The sequence below is a fragment of the Camelus ferus genome, chromosome 13 (genome assembly GCF_009834535.1).
Source record: "Camelus ferus isolate YT-003-E chromosome 13, BCGSAC_Cfer_1.0, whole genome shotgun sequence".
Taxonomy (NCBI): domain Eukaryota; kingdom Metazoa; phylum Chordata; class Mammalia; order Artiodactyla; family Camelidae; genus Camelus; species Camelus ferus.
Genome location: NC_045708.1, coordinates 39,400,978 through 39,419,291, shown reverse-complemented (window position 1 = coordinate 39,419,291; position 18,314 = coordinate 39,400,978). Strand labels below are relative to the sequence as shown.

General features: G+C 46.0%; 2 protein-coding genes across 11 annotated transcripts in view; both read right to left on the bottom strand.

Annotated features, from left to right (window-relative positions):
• The window catches only part of MROH7 (maestro heat like repeat family member 7), a 55,471-nt gene extending 42,647 nt beyond the window's left edge, over positions 1-12,824 (bottom strand). For 5 of the 6 annotated variants that reach the window (XR_004325033.1, XM_032494338.1, XM_032494341.1 and 2 more), the window contains exons 1-4: positions 12,765-12,824; positions 8,176-8,264; positions 2,354-2,388; positions 292-1,588 (exon numbers count right to left, since the gene is read on the bottom strand). Coding sequence is in view for 5 of the 6 variants with exons in the window: in XM_032494338.1 (XP_032350229.1) it covers positions 292-1,513 (1,222 nt within the window). In the remaining variant the exon portion in view is untranslated. The remainder of the gene's footprint in view (positions 1-291; positions 1,589-2,353; positions 2,389-8,175; positions 8,265-12,764) is intronic. The other variant, XM_032494339.1, reaches the window with a different exon arrangement.
• A 1,402-nt stretch (positions 12,825-14,226) lies between these two features.
• Positions 14,227-18,314, bottom strand: part of ACOT11 (acyl-CoA thioesterase 11) — a 59,726-nt gene continuing 55,638 nt past the window's right edge. For 2 of the 5 annotated variants that reach the window (XM_032494346.1, XM_032494347.1), the window contains exons 18-19: positions 16,200-16,280; positions 14,234-14,473 (exon numbers count right to left, since the gene is read on the bottom strand). In XM_032494346.1, the coding sequence (XP_032350237.1) occupies positions 14,415-14,473; positions 16,200-16,280 (140 nt within the window). In that variant the 3' untranslated portion in view covers positions 14,234-14,414. Of the gene's footprint in view, positions 14,474-16,199; positions 16,281-18,314 lie in introns of all 5 variants that reach the window. The other 3 variants (XM_032494343.1, XM_032494344.1, XM_006180125.3) reach the window with 3 other exon arrangements.

Sequence of the window (18,314 nt, the reverse complement as noted above, 5' to 3'; positions counted from 1 at the left end):
AGTTAGCCGGTTGACTTGGAATTTGGACAGAATAAAAGTATTATGATATGGAGATACTATATTACAGTTAAGAAAATTGAAGCTCAGAGAGATGAAGTAACTTGTCCCAAGTCACACAGCAAGCAGAGGCTGAGCACTAGATCGTTTGTGTATAATTAATATATCATGTGTTATCTATTGCATGCTGCTCCCTTCCTTTCCCCCTTCCTCTCTCCTCCTTGCCCTACAAGTCTGAATAGAGATTGTCTGGGTCAGTGTCCTCTCTGGGGCTGTCCCTCTGGCCTTACTCACCCTGAGGGATGCTTTGGAAGGCCATGGAGTCCTTGTTTGCAGTGTCGCAGGTCGGGGATTCCAGTGGGAACTGGCCCACCTCGACACTGGCCAGCTCACTCCAACTCCCCAGATTCTCCTCCAGGGTCACGGTGTGGATGCTGTCCTCAGCATACTCATGCTGGCTGCTCAGTGTCAGGGTGGATGTGTCGCTGAAGATGAGGCTGGAGTCCAGGCTCACAGTCTCATTGGAGCCCAGGATCAGTGTCATGCACGAGGGTGGAGAAAGGGTGGAACTGGGTCTGTGAGTGCTGGAGTGCAGGCTGACAGCATCACTGGAACCGGGAACCAGGCTCAAGCATGAAGCCTGAGTGATGGTCATGTTCAAATTGGACCTGGGATTGCCACTTGAAGCCACGTTGATGGCTCCCTTGGAACTCGTGTTCCAGGCTGCACCAAAGGCTCTTTTTGAAACAGATCCAGAGATGTTATGTGAAACCAAAGTGATGGTCTCGTTCATGTCAGAGATTAGGGAACCATGAGAACTTGGAGCCGCATTCAGGTCCACCTTGGAGTTGTTTCTTGAGCCCACACTGAGCAGCTGATTGGAGTCAGGATCTGGGAAGGCATTTGAGGCTGGAATAAGGAGGGCTTTTGAGCCTGGCCTGGAGATGCTGTGGCCTAGAATGAGGGTTTCTCTTGAATAAGGCCTTCTAAATGGGTTTGATTCAGGCCTGGAAGGATTGGAGTTACTCTGACCCAAATCAAAAATCTTGTTTGAGAAGGAATTGAAGGCATCCTCAGAATCTGGCCCAGAGTGGTTCCTTGAGCTCAGATCCTGGGCCTCCATAGAGCCAGGGCTCAGAACGAGGTTTGAGGCTGGACACAGGGACTCCTGTGAGTTAGGCTTCGAGATATGATTGGAATCCGGGCCCAGGACTTCACCAGAGTGGGCAGCAGTGATCTGGAGGGAGGCTGGAGCCACGGCCTTGCTGTCCTCAGTTCTTGGGGTGTTATTGGACACCAGGCCAGGCTCCTCCTCTGAGACAACACCCAGATTAAGGTCTGGGACAAGAGCCAAGCCAGGACTCAGGGATGGATTCAAGACAGGAACAAGGTCCGTGTCTGGGCTGGGCCCAGAGTTGGTGCCAGAGCCTAAACCTGGGGCCCCAGTGGAACTGAGACTTGTTGTCATCTTGGAGTCTTCCTGGAGGACCAGACTAGCCCTTGGACTCAGGGCCATGCCTGGTCTGGTGTTCTCTCAATGCCCCTGCCCCCTTCTCTCCAATAGCCAACTGTTGAGCTCTCTGCAGTGCTCCTTAAGGGGAGAAAAGGCAAATTCAGGCATGCCTCACCTGCAACCTTTCCATGGCTCCCCACCATCCTTATGATGAAGGAAGGCCCTGGGGTGACTTACGAGGTCATCCATGACCATGCCCAGCCCCCCTTTCCAGCCCCATCCTACCGGCAATCCCCCACCACATCCCCTGTGTTTCCCGTCTCTGACCACACCCTGTTCCCTCTCGGCTTACAGCCCTTAAATGCGGTTCCCTTGGCCTGGAACCTCCATGTATTGTGTGCTTGCCATTCTCACTCCTCCCAGCAAATGACTCATTGCACTTTATTCCAAGGGCTCATTTAGTGGTCCAGCCCCTGCTAGAAATGAGCTCCCCACTGGCAAGAACTGTGCATACTTTAGTCCTTGGGGCATCCCCAGCAGCTAGCACAAGGCCAAGTCCATGGTAAGAAGTCCACAAATACTGGACAAACAAGGAACCTCTCCCAGGGAAGGAGGAGCTGCCTTACTTACCCTACTTCCAGCCAACCCCTAAGTTGCCAGAACTACTCGGCAAATGGCTGGGGCACTAGATTCCCAAAACAACCTCGGCAGAGCTGCCCACTGCCCTTAACAGTTTGCTCTGGGTGAAGCAGGCTATGTGGAGGAGAACCTGGGGCAATCATCCAAAACAGAGCCTGCCTCAACCCAGCAATCTGACTGCTGGGTGAACTTCCCAGTCCCCCCACCCTACCCTACCCCTGCCCCTGGACTACCCTCCCTAAGGGAATTGTAGGGACAGCTCACCTGCATGCATGGTGTTCTTAAGCAGGAGTTGGCCCCTGGGAGGAGATGCAAAAGAGACCAAGTCAAGCAAGAGTAGCTTTTTCAGTACTTACTGAACAAAGTCTACAGGCCAGGCATGCACATCTGACAACCAAATGCCACACAAACACACACACACACACACACACAGTCCTAGAAGTTAGATATGATTACTCCATTATATACTTAAGGAAGTGAAGGTCAAGGAGAGGAAGATTACCCACGCCACTGGCTCTCAAGACAGCCAAGATCATCTCTTTATGCCACCCATCTGCCTACCCACCAACACGTCCCATTGTCTTCAGGACAGTATCACCAATCCTTAGCAGGACCTAAAAGGCCCTTCTGTGTCTGGCCCCAACTCCTTTTTCACCCTTCTTGCCCCTCTACATGCCCTGTCCCTGGCCCCTCCATTCCAACATCCCTCAACTCCTTTGAATTTCTCCAAAGAGCCAGGCTCCCAGGTTACATCTGGCCTTCCATGGGTTGGGCACCCCCTTCTCCAGCCTCGTTCCCTGGGTAACACCTATGGCTTCACCCTTTCAGATTTCAGCTTATAAATTACAAGCCTTACAAGTGCCCCCAACAGGTAAGGTCCACTTGTAAGTTCCCAGGGCATCTTGTCCATTTCCCCTTTCTTGGCACATAGTATCTGGTTTCCCCACTAGACAATATGACCCATAAGAGTCTAGCACAGTACCTGGCACACAGCAAATGTTCAATAAATGAGCTTGTTATTTCATCTTTGTATCGTTTCTTCATTCACTCATCCATTCTGTCACTAGTTCATTTCATCACTTATTCATTATTCATTCATGCACTCACTCACTCACTAAATCATTTATTCACCCCATAAATGTTGTTGTGCATCTTTATAGTGTGGCTTTGGAAAAGCCACAGATTTGGAGTCATGTCATTCCAGGTTCAAATCCCCACTCATCCTCTTACTGGTGTTAGTGAACTTGGGCAAGAGACTTTCCCCCTGTGGTTCTCATCCTCCTCATTGCTAACATGGGGAGCATGAAGCCTGTCACCCACAGTGTAGTTTCACTGGTACGGAGCACATGACCCACTGAATTTCTTCTCTGAATGGTAGCTACTTGTCTACTACTCTCTGGGCACTGTGGGCAGAGAAGAGTGAGGAGCTCAAACCCAGTGGGAGCTGCCTTCATCTCCGAGCAAGTAGTTCATGCACAGCTTTGCATCCTGTCTCAGAAGGAAGCGTTCACCTTCCACCGCCACCAGAGGTGATTTTACCCTGAAGCTAATGAAATTTGAAATTTCAAGGCTCTTCAACAAATGGTGGTGGGACAACTGGAAATCAACATGCAAAAGAATAAAGTCAGACCCCTGCCTCACACTAGATACCAAAATTAACTCAAAATGGATTAAAGACCTAAATATAAGAGCAAAAATTACAAAACACTCAGAAGAAAACATAGGAGCAAATCTTTATGACCTTGGATTTGGCAATAGTTTCTTAGAAAAGACACCAAAAGCACGAGAAGAAAAAAATAGATAAATTAGACATCAGCAAAATTTAAAAACTTCTGCCTCAAAAGACACTATTAGGAAGTAAAAAGATGACCTACAGAATGGGAGAAAATATTTGTAAATCATATATCTGATAAGACTCTATTACCTAGAATATATAAAGAATTCTTACAATTCAACAACAAAAGACAAACAATCCAATTTTAAAATGGGCAAACAACTTGAGCAGCACACCTCTCTAAAGAAGATATACAAATAGCCAATAAGTACACAAAAATATGCTCAGCATCATTAGTCATTAGGGAAATGCAAATCAAAATCACAATAAGATACCACCTCACACCCCCTACAATAAGTATGGAAATAAGAAATGGAAAATAACAAGTGTTGACAAGAATGTAGAGAAACTGGGGCCCTCAAACACTGCAGGTGGGGATGTAAAATGGTGTAACCTCTGTAAAATCCAATTTGGTAGCTATTCAAGTCACTAAACATAGAATGACCATATAATGCAGCAATTTCACGTCTATGTATGTACCCAAAAGGATGAAAATTGATTTTCCAACCAAAACTTGTACACAGATCTTAACAGCAGCAGAATTCACAGGAACCAAAGGTGGAAGCAGCCAAACTGTCCATCAGCTGGGGAAAGGATAAACAAAATGTGGTATATCGATACAATGAAATGTTTTTCAGCCATAAAAAGAATTGACTACGGATGCATGTTAAATATGGATAAACTTTGAAAATATTATGCTAAGTGAAATAATCCAGACCTGAAAGGCTACACATTGTATGATTCCATTTATATGGAATGTCTAGACGAATATAAATCTAGGTAGATTAAAGCAGACAGAAAAAGGTTGTCAGGGGCAGGGGAAAGGAAGAATGGGAAGTGACTACTTAATAGGTACAGGGTTTCCTTTTGGAATGACAACAATGTTCTGAAACCAGTTAACTGTGACGGTTAGTAATGGTACTAAGTGTCACTAATAGTCAATTTTATGCTGGGTGTATTGTACCACAATTTTTTTTTTAAGGCATGTAACCGACAAGAGGACATAGACCCACTTTTCCATGCTCCTTCTTTTGAAACACAACTCAAAATCCTGGAAATAGTTCAGCAGATAACCATAAAAGGATTCTGAAAGCTAGAAAGAAGGCAGCAGTCTTACTAAGAATCTCAGGACTGGAAGAATGATGACTCTAGTGAGTTCATCAGGGTTTTCTTTTTATCATCCGTGTATCCCAGACTGGGTACCAGAGAGGCTTGCAACACAGATCTGCCAAGAGCATATACACACACACAAAAGAAAAGGAGAGCCTGCTCTCTCTGGCCAAAGGGCCAGAAAAGGGGAAGCCCAACAGAGAGGGAGCTGCAAGGGGGAGCCCCAGTCCCTACTCCATACCCAGGGCAGTGGCAGTCCAATCCACCTGCCGTGGCAGCGTCAGCAGAGCCCTGCATCCTGGGCCCTCCACTCAGTGGCAGAAAACTTACTAGGGCCCACAGCTCCTGGCCTCCCAGTGACAACAGTTGGCTCAGAGAAGGACCTTATTCCCCTATAGGCAACACCCGCAGGAATAAACAGATTCTTCAGTGGTGCCAGAAGACAAAGCACACTACTGCTCTGAAAATGATCATTGGAACTATGTCCACAGAAGTAGGCCAGAAGCTACACACTAAACCTTAACAGGTTAACTGCCTGCGAAAACAGAAGATTTAAATAGGCTCAAGAATCTCTTGGTGTAATATCCAAATGTCAAGGATACAATTTTTAAAAATCACTTGTCATACCAAAAACTAAGACAATCTCATCCTGAGAAAAGATAACTGACGCCAACCTTGAGATGAATCAGATGTCAGAATTTGCGACAAGGATTTTAAAAGCAGTCATCACAAAAATGCCTCAACAAGCAATAACAAATCTTCTTGAAGCCAATGAAAAATCAGAACTTTGCAACAAAGAAATCAAAGTTATTTAAAAGTACAATAACCAGAATCTAAATAGAAACTATTTTAAAAGCTCGATAACTGAAAAAAATTTTATGACTTGCTGGATGAGCTCAATAGTAAAGTGGAAGAGGGGGAGGGTGTAGCTCAAGCGGTTGAGTCCATGTTTAGCATGCACAAGGTCCTAGGTTCAATCCCCAGTACCTCCTCTAAAAATAAATAAATAACTAAACCTAATTACCTTCCCCCAAATAAAATAAATTTTTTTAAATAGTAAAGTAGAGATAACAGAGGATAGAATCAATGAGCTTGAGGACAGACTAAGAAAATTTACTTAACCTGAAAAAAAAAGATAAAATAGACTGAAACAAAATGAACAGATCCTCAGTAATCTATGGAACAAAACAAAATACCTAACATTCATATCATCAGAGTTCCAGGAGATGAGAAAAAGCGCTGAAAAATATTCAAAGTAGTAATAGCTGAAAACTTCCCAGACTTAAGATATAAACATACAGATTCAGGAAGCTGAGAAAACCCCAAATGGAAAAAAACTCAAAGAAATCCATACTATAACACATCGTGTTTAAACTTCTGAAAACTAAAGACAATGAGAAAAATATCTTCAAAGCCACCAGAGAGCGTTGCCTATAGGAGAACACCAATTCGAGTGACAGTTGATTTCTTGTCTGAAGCCACAGAGGCCAGAAAGAAGTGGCACGAATTTTTCAAGTGTTGAAAGAAAAGAACTGTCAACCATAAATTCTACATCTGGCAAAACTATTCTTCAGGGATGAAGGGGAAATAAAGATCCTCTTAGATGAAGGAAAAATGCATGCAAATTCAACATTGCCATTCCCCTCTTAGAACCGTTCTGTGATTTCTTATGGCTTTTTAGACTATGGGGTGTGGGTAGAGCTTATATTTTTTCAAAAGACAGATTCCCAGGCCTCACTCTGAAATTCCACTTTGCAGCTCTCAGCGGGCCCAGAAATCAGCCTTTCTCAAGCTCTACCACCACCACTCCTCCCCGAAGTGATTATCACATAGCTGGTGGACAGTCCACAAGGGGAGACAGCGTCTGCAGTCTGATGTCTGTGTTCCTTTTACCAGGACCCTCAGCACACAGGCCTTGCCCCTCCATCTCTCTAGCTACATCCAGTCCCTTCCCCAGCCCTCTGCTTGAACCACTTTCAACTCTTCCTAGTACTTCAGATATGCTGGCCTTCCTCTTGCAGAACCTTTATAATACTCTTTCTCTCTGTGTAAACTTCCCCAAGATTACCCACCTAAACCTCCATCACTCCCCTTGACTAACACTGAGTCACACTGAGATGCCAACTTAGGTGTCTCTTCTTCCAGGAAGTCTTCCTGGGACCCTCAAATGTGGGCGAGGTGCCTACCTCATATGATCACCCTGTATCAGAGAATTAATCTGTTTACTTTTATGTCTCCACTTTAGATAATGAGCTTGGTGAAGTGTCTGTTACCCCTGTTTTCCTAGTGCAGGGCACAGTGCCTAGGGAAGGTTCAGAGAATGTTCGTGGATGACAACTCTTCAAGATAGGTATCATTATCCTCATTTACTGGCATGTTAATGCAAACTGCTTAAGGATCTAAAGCAATTTTTGCAAGCGGCAGAGGAAGGATTCAAAACCAGGTATTCGTATCTCACAGTTTTCCCTACAGGACCCCAGAGATTCCCGAGGTAAGAACCACTCAGTGAAGTCATGTCTTCCTGTTTCTCATTCCCCATTCCTTCTGCCACTCTTTGGCTTCTACCCTGGAGGAAAGTCCAGTGAAACAGCGCACCTCTCCTGATGCCCAGCCACCATGCACAAGTCCACAAGTAGGTGTAGGACGAAGATGGGATAATGCACATAGTGATGATCATGTCATCTGGCCCCCTGGGGTCCCTCAGTCAGTCATCCTCTCTGTCCTTTCCTTCCCCGGGCAAGGGCAGGGTGGGGGCCTTGAGGGAAAGACCAAATCTGGCTTCCAGGTTCTCTGCCTCCTCTGCCTCACAGTCTATGATTGTCTCTCCCTGTGTCTTACTTTATTTCCTCTCAACTCCCCCAGACTCCCACCCACCACATTCCCAGATCTTGATACCCTAAACTCTTTCTCCAGGAGCCTTAAGCTGCTGATGTAAAGTTCAGGGTGTTACCTCCACCTGAAGCATCCACATGGTACCAGAAAAGTCAGCCTTAAGTCAAAGGTATGAAGTTCTGACTGTAGAATTACAGAGAGCGGGGAGACTTTTACCCAGGGGGGTGGGGTCAAGGTGGTAACTACCCTGTGGAGGCTGCGAAGGCTGCCCCCACCCCTGGGACTTTCCCAGAGCCACCCCTCTGCTTACCTAGGCTCCCCCCGGCTCAGGCCAGCACTGGGGTCTTTGTGAGGTCACCATGGCTTAGAATTCCCAGCCAGTGAGGCTCCTTCTCAAGCCTACACAGTGGGAAGAAGCAGAGAAGTGTGAAATAGAATTCACATTTTATGGCAAGACAAGAAAAATTTAAACATAAAAAGTTCTTCTCTGCCCTCTGGCCTCCTCTCTCCCCACACTGCACTGTGTCTCTGCATTAGGCATCGACCAAACCTCCCGCATCAGCAGGAAACCCTGCTCAACCATAAAGAGCACTGATGTCCTCCTAGAATCAACAAGACAACTCCTTAAAAGATAACAAGCCTTCCTGAGTTTGTAAGAGGTCACATGACCCACCAGGATGACGCTTAGCTCTGAATTATGTAAACCGTCAATAATTCGTCATTTGATGTACAGCCCTCTGTCTCAAAAAACTCTGCCTTGATTTCTAACTGGCGAAACAGTTCTCAGAGCTTTCTGAGATGCTCTTCCTGGGTTATAATCCTCAGATTTGGCTCAAATAAAAGTTTCTTTCTTACTTAGATTGGCTGATTAATTTTTCATCAACAGAGGTCTCCTTTCAAAGAAGGAGCTATCTTCAGACCCTCCACCACTACCTAGAAATGACCTCGCTCAAACAAAAACTGACCACCTTGCCTGGCATTCAAACTTCCCCATAAAAGCCCCTCACCCTGTGACCTTATGCCTCCGTTTATCTTGGGTGACAGACTGGTTCAGAAGAACACTGCAGATTTGGGGCACAACAGATGTGAGATGGAACCCTGTGGGTAGTCAGCCAGCCAGTGATGAGGAAACCGGGACCCACAGAGGGAAAAGATTGGCCCCTGGTCATGAGCTAGGACACTGCCTCTGTCCTTTGTCTTTTCCCTGCTCCACCCTGCCTCCTCAGGCACAGATGACAGTGTAGAGCAGGGTGGAAATGCGGGCTGGACCAGGAGACCCAGAAAGTGAAACCTGAATTCTGTGAAAAGGCAATGAAGACAACGCTATTATTCCTAAAGAAAAGCTGTTGAGCAATAACTAAGCTAATTAAGATTATCAGGGACTTCAAACTTCAAAACAGTAGAGGAACTGTCCACTAAGTTGTATTCCCGCTCACCCAGATCATTAATCCCAGCAGAGTCTGTGTACGTCACGTGATGTTCTGAGCTGTGCCCAGAAACATGCTCAGTCACATGCAGTTCCCACCCTGGGTGTGTCAGCCCTGGATGGTGGATTCCCTTCTGTCCACTTTGGGTCTCGCCTTTTCTGCCCTCACCTCCACGCCCCTGCCTTCCTTGCTCCTGGCCCTGCACCTCCCTCTGCCTCGGCTGCTTAGGGACCTGAGTCTAGAGCTGCTCCTCCACCTGCTTCTTCCCACAGCCTCCCAACGTGGCCGAGCTTTCTCTGCCTGAGTAAGCATCCTCCCAGCAAACCTGCTTCCTTCCCTGCAGCCCTTCACTTGCTCTTTAGCCACAGTGACAAGAATCATTTTTGCCTCCTCCTTCTCCTCCCCAATAATGCACTCAATTAATCACCAAGTACTTCTGCCTCTGCATCGGTCCTATCCCTCCAACTCCACACCCTATGTCCTGGCTGAGGTCCTCAACTTCACAAACCCAGATCCCGGCTAGTTTTCTCAAAAATGTCCCACAGGGCAGGCTCTCCCCTCTGCTAGCCACCTCTGTCCTGCAGCCAGGGAGCGTCTCTGACAATTCATTTTCCCCTTAATCCCTTCCACTGCCCACAAGGTCACATCAATTCTCCTTGGTCCGGCATTGAGACCCCTGCACAATTTACCTTTTTCCTGCCTGTCCTCCTTGTTTCTGCTCCTTTTTCAATTTTTAAAATGTGTACTAAAGCACTATATACATACAGAAAATTGCATATGTCATGTCAATTTTGTTGAATCTTCACCAAGGGAGTGCACCATGTAACTGGCACCCAGATCTAGATATGGAACCTTACCAGGACCCCAGAAAACTTCCAGCCGCTATCCTCCCCACCAAGGGTGACCACTATCCTGACTTCTAACACCACTGTTTAGATGTACCTGTTTCTGTATTTTATATAAATGGAATTATACAGCGCAGACTTTGGGTTCTGGCTTCTTTGGGTCGATACTAAGTTTGTGAGGTTTTACATATTTTTTGCACGTGGTAGCTGTTCCTTCTTCTAAATGTTGGCTCTCCTCTAGTCAATTCCTGCCTCCAATGTCTTTCCAGAGTTTTCAGGTAATTGTTCTTTATAATCTGTCCAGAGTTCATAATTGTTATCTCTAGGAGGGTTGGTCTGATAGGAGCTACCTTGCCATTGCCAGAAGTAGTATCTCTCCTTTTTAATTTGTATCTTATTTTTCTCCTTTCTTCTCTTCTTTAAAATTACTGAATTTATCTTCCTTCTCTCCTTTTATCCCCCTTTTTTTGTATGGAATTTACATATTCTATGTCTATTCCTTGGGGTCACTCTAGCCATTCTAACATGCATACTTTACATAGAAAAATCTAAAATTAAGTAATACTATTAATTATTACTAATTTATTATTACTAAAAAAGTAAAATGAAGTAAAGTAATACATTATCCTCCTTCAGAAAAATAAAAAAACAAGACTCAGGACCTTAGAAGCTTTTAACCCTAATCAGCCAACTTATATACTATCGTTATCCTTTATTTTAGTCCTGTTCTGTTTTTTAAATCCTACCCATTAAATATCATTGTTTTATTCAATCAGGGTTTGTTAGATTTAACCAATATCTCACTAATATTTTGGCTGATCATGTAACTGAGCAGGACCCTATAGGGCCTTCCCAGGACAGACTGCCTCCCCCCACACCCCACCCCACCATGTCCTCCACCTGCCTCTTGTTTGCCAAAAAAACTTTACCCTTCTAGGCCTTCCCCAAGTTCCAAAGAATAAATTTAAGCAGAGAAGTGAGAATGTGCAGAGGCAAAGGGAAACAGTCAAACAAGACAAAATAATAATAGTTTAGCCATTAAACAAAGTCCAGGACCTTTAGTTCCTCCGCAAGGGCTATAAATAATATTCTGAGCCATAGCCTTTGAGCTGTTTTGCAGATACTGAAACTCCCACCAGGTGAAAGAAGTTAACTGTGTGCTGCCCACAAGCACACGGACCCCAGACCGGTTGGAACCAGAAGGTTGAGGAGGTTGACTCTTGAAGACCTCACCACTAATCAGAAGAATGTCGGCGAGCTGATCACACTCTCCACAATCCCCGTCCCTCATCCTGTCTTTAAAAACCTTTCCCTGAAAACCATCAGGGAGCTGGAGTCTTTTAAGCACTAGTTGCCTGGACTCTTTGCTGGATGCCCTGCAATACACACTACACTTTCCCGCACCACAACCTGGTGTCAGTAGATTGGTTTTACTGCATGCAGGCAAGCAGACCCAAGTTTGGTTCATTCATTCTTTTAAATTCAATCTCAGGAGAGGAGGGTGCATGCTTAGCACACACAAGGTCCTGGGTTCAATCCCCAGAACTTCCATTAAAAAATAAATAAATAAACCTAAATAACCTTCCCCCAGCCAAAGAAAAAATAAATTCAATCTCAGACCTTCCATCTGGGATCAATTTCCTTCTGCCTAAAGAATAGCCTTTAAAAATTCCTTAATAAGAGTTTACTAGTGATAAGCTCTTTTAGTTTTTGTTTACAAAAAAATATATTTTATCTTCATTCTTGAAAATATTTTCACTGCATGTAGCATTCGAGAATATCTGTTATTTTATTTTAGCATATTAAAGTTAATATCCCACTGCCTTCTGGCTCTCACTGATGTTTCTAGTTTATTATACCACTGGAATCGTCCCCCAGTCTCACGTACCATTTCCTCCTACACAATTAGTTGCTGCTTTAGCAACACACTGTTTTCCCCAAACTCACAGTGATGTGTCTTGCCTCTGTGCTTTTTCTCATGCTGTTCCTTCCATCCAGAATGCTGTTTCCCTCCCATTCCTCCTTCATTTCACCTGCATGACTCCTACTTATTTGTCAAAGCCCAAGGGTATCTTCTCTAGGAAGTCCTCCAGGATCCCCTCCCAATAGCTAGATCAAGACTTTCTCCTTTGCTCTTGCTGCATAGATCAGAACTTTATGACAGTGTGCTATAAATTTCCAGTTACTTGACTATTTCCCTCATTAAACTGAGACTGCTGTAAGAACAGAGATGTCTTATTCATCTTTGCATACCTGGTACCCAAGGTCTTCAGTAAGTATTTGCTGAAGAAATGAGTCATATTCTTACTCTGGCCTCCTCCTCCTCACTCCCTGCCCTTTGCTTAAACACTCTGATCTCTGTCACCTCCTCTCCACTGAGGCTCTGCCTCTGAGGACATTGCTCAGTTGAAAGTCTTGTCCTCCATCTTCATTCTCTGCCTTCTCTGGAGCATCTGCTTTGTGATGCTCCAAACTTAAGACTTTTTCCTCCCTCGGCTTCTGGGGCACTTCACTCTGCTGGTTCTCTCCCCGCCCCAGACTCTTTTTCTCCTGTGTTCCCCCCGCCCCGCCCCACTCCCTACATCTGTGTCCCCTGGGATTCTGGCTTTGGGTCTCATAGCTCTCACCTGGGGTTTCTTCCACATTCCTTGCTTTAATTATGGCATCAATGCTGTTGGCTCCTGGATCAGTCAGCGTTCAACCAGAAAAGTAAGAAACCATGCTAAGTGTTTAAAACAGGGAATTTATTCCAGAGAAGTGGCTCCACAGCGATGGATGAGCTGAGAAGACAAATGGGCAGGAGTCAGGGATACCAGAGCCCAGGTTCCTGGGCACATGGTGGGAGCCAGAGCCACTGAGAAACAGAGCCATTCGTTGCTAAACACGCTCCCTGAGGCAGAGATGACAAAATACCCTGCCTCTCCCCTTCTCCCACCCACCATGCTCCTGCCAGTGCCTCCCATTGGCTGAAGCAGCTGGAACACTGTGACAAGGGAGGCTGGGAAACGTTGCTTGCAGGGTTCAACTCAGTGCAAGGCAAGGGAAGAGCCAGGAGATGTGGACACCCCAGCCTGAGACTGAAACAGCCGCATACCTACACTTCCTGCCCCAAGCTTGTTCACTATCTATATACCCTACCACTTACAGGACACCTGTAACGCAGCATGTCTCAGCTGAATCTCCTTCCCAGAAAACGTGTTCCTCCTGCCAACTTCTTTATTTCTATCAGGGTTCTTGATTCTCATAGAGACAGGCTAAAAACTTCCAGCAAGTCCTCTGACTTCTCCCTCCTCCACCTGGTGTCAGATTCCAGGTCCAAAAGACTCTTTGATGAAAATACCCACATATCCCCCCTTTCCATTCTTACTGCCCCCACCTAATTCAGGTTTCCTCTCCTCTTGCTTGGCTTCTAACAAGAGCCTCTTCGCTGGGCTCCCCGCTTCTGTTAGCATTTCCCTGATTCATTGTACACTGCAGCAGATTCATCCTGCTGGAAGCACAGACCTCAGCATGTCATTCACTTGTTTAAAAAACCCGCCCATCAACTTGTTTAAAAAACTGGCGAATGAAACAGGACTCTTCCCACCCTGCAGCCTTACGTCCCACCATGTGCTCACTCAGACCTCATGGCCAATCAAACAGGCCTTCTCCCTGCCCCTAGGGTGCCCTGGCTATCTCCCTCCGAGCCTTGGGTCATGCTGCCTGGAATGGTACTGCCTCTTAGCATCTCCTCCTGTGGAAACCCCATCCAGCCATGCAGCTCTAGGATGATGTAAATCTCTTAGAATGAAATTTTCAGTAGATTCTGAAAGCCTTAAAAAATGTGCTTATCCTTTAACCAAGCAGTCCCACTTCTGAGGATCTGGCCTAAGAACATAATCGGGAGTGTGACCAGAAATGCTCACTGGAGCGTTTGCTTATTAGTAAAAGATTATAAACAATCCAAGTATCCAACATGGAAGGTAATGGTTCCATAAACTATTGAATGAGATTTTATGCATCCATTAAAAATGAAAATTACAATCATATAGGGAAATACTCATTATATATGAGGGAAAAAAAGCAGGATACAAACTCATTTATTTTTTTAATTGTATGTACATGTACAACAACAGGTCATCTTTATCAAGCACTTGGTTTGCATTGGGTACTGTCCCAAGTGATTTACATGGATTTATTCATTTAATGCTCACAACAACCCTACAAGGTTATAAATGAGGAAACTGAGGCACAGAAAGGTGAAAAATGCCTGAGGTAGGTCACACAGTTGGTGCGTGTCAGGGCTGGAAGGGAGTTCTTAGCTGTAATGCCTCCCGCAGGCAGTGGAGCCCAAACCCTTTAAAGGGAAACAGAAGTTAGCCATCACCACGGTAGGTAGAATAATGGCTGCTCAAAGATAGCCACATCCTAACCCCTGGAACCTGTGAATATGTTACTTTCTATGCAGAGGGAATTAAGATTGCAAATGGAATTAAAGTTACTAACTAAATGACCTTAAAATGAGTGGGTCCAGTGCAATCATAGGGGCCCTTGTAAGTGGAAGAGAGAGGCAGGAGAAAGCGAGACTGAGAAGTGGCAATATGCTGAGGACCAGGCCCAACCTTGCTGGCTGTGGAGATGTAGGAATAAGGCCAGGAGCCAAGGGATGTGGGCCGACTCCAGAAGCTGGAAAAGGCCAGGAAATGGATTTTCTCCTAGAGCTTCCAAAAGGAACTCAGCCACACCAACATGTTGGTTTTGGCCCAGTGAAACCTATTTCAGATTCTGACCTGCAGAGCTGTACTGTAAGATCAAAAATGTATTGTTTAAGCCACTAAATTTGTGGTAGTTTGTTACAGCAGCAACAGAAAACAAATACACCTCCCAAAAAAGCAAAACAAAGCAAAAATTCCAGTAATAAACAGGCACTGAAAAAGATTGGAAAGGTCTTCAATAAAATGAAAGCGATCAGTTGTAACTGGTTGGTGAATCTCCTTATTTTTAAAGAATGATAATTTATTTTTCCATATTTCCAAATTTTCCAATAATTTTTTTGTACTGCTTTTATAAGGGGAAAAAGTTATTTTCTCCCTAAGAGATCCTACCAATCCTTCAAGGTCCAGGTCAAACACTGCCTCCTCCAGGGAGCTTCCCAGACATTTAGTCCTGACCAGGGGTGGCCGCTCTGCTTCCACGGCCTTAACCCTGCACCTGGATTCTAAATGCCTCGGGAGCAGGGCCCATGTCAGATTATCCCCAGGGTTCAGGGGCCCCAGCTAGTGCAAGCTGAATGTTCAGGAACTGGGATCAGGAAGAATCAATCATTTTTCATTAATAAATACACAAAGCTGTATTTCCCCACACTCTGATGGGATCCTCCGGGGAGTGGGGAGGGGTGGAAAGGTGGGAAGGGGAGATAGACACTGCCTCCCAGAAGCTATCAGGGCACAGTGAGCTGAACTTCCTGCAGGACCTGCTCTAAAGGCTGTAAAGGTTTCTGCTCCACATCTGAAATGGGGGTGCATCCTAACAACCTTGATTTCTTCTCCTAGTAATATGTCAAGGTGGAGGGTGTAAGCAGATAGGGTAGGGGGTCTCCAGAAAAAGAGAATGAAGCATGTCTTTCTTGCCGTAAGAGAAGCCATTTTTGGCCTAAGCCATTTTGTGATCTAAGCCTGGCCACAATGCTTGCCCTTGAACAGGTCTCAGCAATTAATGATCTTAAGGGACATGAGGGAATGCAGAGACAAAGGAAAAGCTGTCAAGAAACAGTAGCTCCGCCATAAAACAGAGTCCTAGTTCCTCCTCAAGAGATAAACATGACAATCTGACACATATCTTTGAATTCTGCAGGAACTAAGGCCCCCACCCAGGTGGAGGGTTGAATAATTATGTTGACTTTTCGTGACCTTCATGACTTCAATCAACTAAAGCCTGGACTCTGTCAATCTCTGACCCAATTCTATGCTGAATTCTCCTCTGCTAAAGCCCTTACATGAATGTGCTTGTACCCTTAGCTTAAAACTTTCCCAATTTTGCTGTTCGTGAAGACACTGCTTTGGGAAAGAAAGTGTTCTCCTTACTTGCTGCAGGTAATAAATCCTTCCTTCTCCGGATCTTTGGCTTGGTGGTGTGTTTTGACTCGACGCCCACAAGAGGTGAACCTAATTTTCAGGTAACAGAAGGGATTGAAGTAACCCAGGTTAACAGAGCCTGGGCCTCAAACCCCAGTGGGCCTTTGCTTGTTCTGAGCAGAATGGCGTGGGAGGTCATGTGGCTCGATGGCAGGGCCAGGGCCGGGGGTACTAAAATTGGATGTCCCCGGTGTTAGGGATGGTTGGGACGTCTCCAGCCATTTCTCAATAACAGCTTCCAGAATCACCATCCAAAATCCAAGCTGAGCAGGCCTCTCTCCTGCTTTTCCTATAAGTGAAGGCTCCCCATCCCCTCCAGGCTGGCACCAAGCTCTTTATTGGGGTGACCCAGCACTGCTCACCCCCCAACCTCCTCTCCTGAACACCCCCATTTCCCACCTGACAGGATCCAGTCCCACTGCACCCCACCATCCTGAGCAAGCCCTTCTCCCACATGCCTTTGCTCGCTACATACACGCGCACACACACACACACACACACACACGCTGCACCCTTGTCTGGGATGTCCTTCCTTAGCCCCAATCCCCCATTGTTGCCCAAGAATAGGTTCTTGCCTCATGCAGTAAAGAATTCAAGAGCGACGCATAGTAAAGTGAAAGCAAGTTTATTTAGAGAGATACACACTCCACAGACAGAGCGTGAGCCATCTCAGAAGGCAAGAGAGAGACACCATGAGATGCGGGATTGCTCGCTTTTATGGGCTTGGTACTTTCATATGCTAACAAGTAGGGGGATTATTGCAACTATTTTGAGAAAGGGGTGGGGATTTCCAGGAATTGGGCTCCAATCTCTTTTGACCTTTTATGGTCAGCCTAGGAACTGTCATGGTGCCTGTGGGTGTGACATGAGGCTCAAGGTCAACTGGAAGTCAAACCTTCTGCCATCTTGGTTCTAACCAGTTTGTCCTGTCCTCAATTGCTGTGTCATTCCTTCAACAATTGTGCCCTGCTCCCTTCCCTCCTGTCTCATCATGGGTCTCCAAGTTCTCCAGGCCTCCTCTGAAAGACTCTGGGCCCACCTAGGAGGTTAGGGCTCCACCTCTGTGCTCCTAATCCCCTGTGTCTCCATCATATCCCACCCTCCCACTCCCACCCCAAGCCCTGCTACTAGCACATCCTCGGGCTGTGAGCCCACTCTTGCAGCGTCAGCTTTAGAATGGCAGCTCTACCTTTAGAATGCATGCTGGAGTCCCTGACAACCCCGGCGTTCTCCTCTCCTACTTCATGTCATAGGGCACGAGTGGGCCCCCAGAGCTAGTGATGCAGGAAAAACGGATGTGGGGTGTGAGGAGGGCCATGTCCCAGGTCTCGGTTGAGCTCCTGGGATTGTGCCCCGCCAAGTGTGAGTCCTTGGCTTCACTCAGGAAAGAATTCAAGTGCAAGCCACAGTTGAATAAAGGTAGATTTACTTAGAGAGATGCATAATGCATAGAGTGTAAGGCAAGAGAAAGACAAGGAAAGAGGTGTGGGAATTGGGTGCTCAAGTTAAAGTAAAAGTAGGTACACACTCCACAGACAGAGTGCAGGCCGTCTCCGAAGAGGAGCGAGTGAAAAAGGACCACTAGGCATAGTGTTGCCAGTTTTTATGGGCTCAGTAGCTTCACATGCCTACAGGTGGGACCATTCCAACTGCTCTGGGGAAGGGGCTGGGATTCCCAGGAATTTGGCCACTACCCACTCTTTGACCTTTTGTGGTTAGCCTTGGGACTGTCATGACACCTGTGGGCATGCTATTCACCATGCTAATATGTTACAATGAGCAAATAATGAAGCTCAAAGTCTACTAGAAGTCAAACCTCCTGCACTCTTAATCCTCAAGGCCAACCGGGAGTTGAATCTTCCACCATTTTGGTGTTAACTGCTGTCATTCCTTGAATGGCTGTGCTCTGCCCTCTTCCCTCCTGTCTCACAACGACCCCCATTTCTGGGCTCTCAAATGTCTGACATTCTTTAATGGGTGTGTCTCCCCTAACAAACTGATAACCCCAGGTAATGACAACCTTATCAGAGTCAAACCCCACCACCCTTCACGGGCCCCAAACTT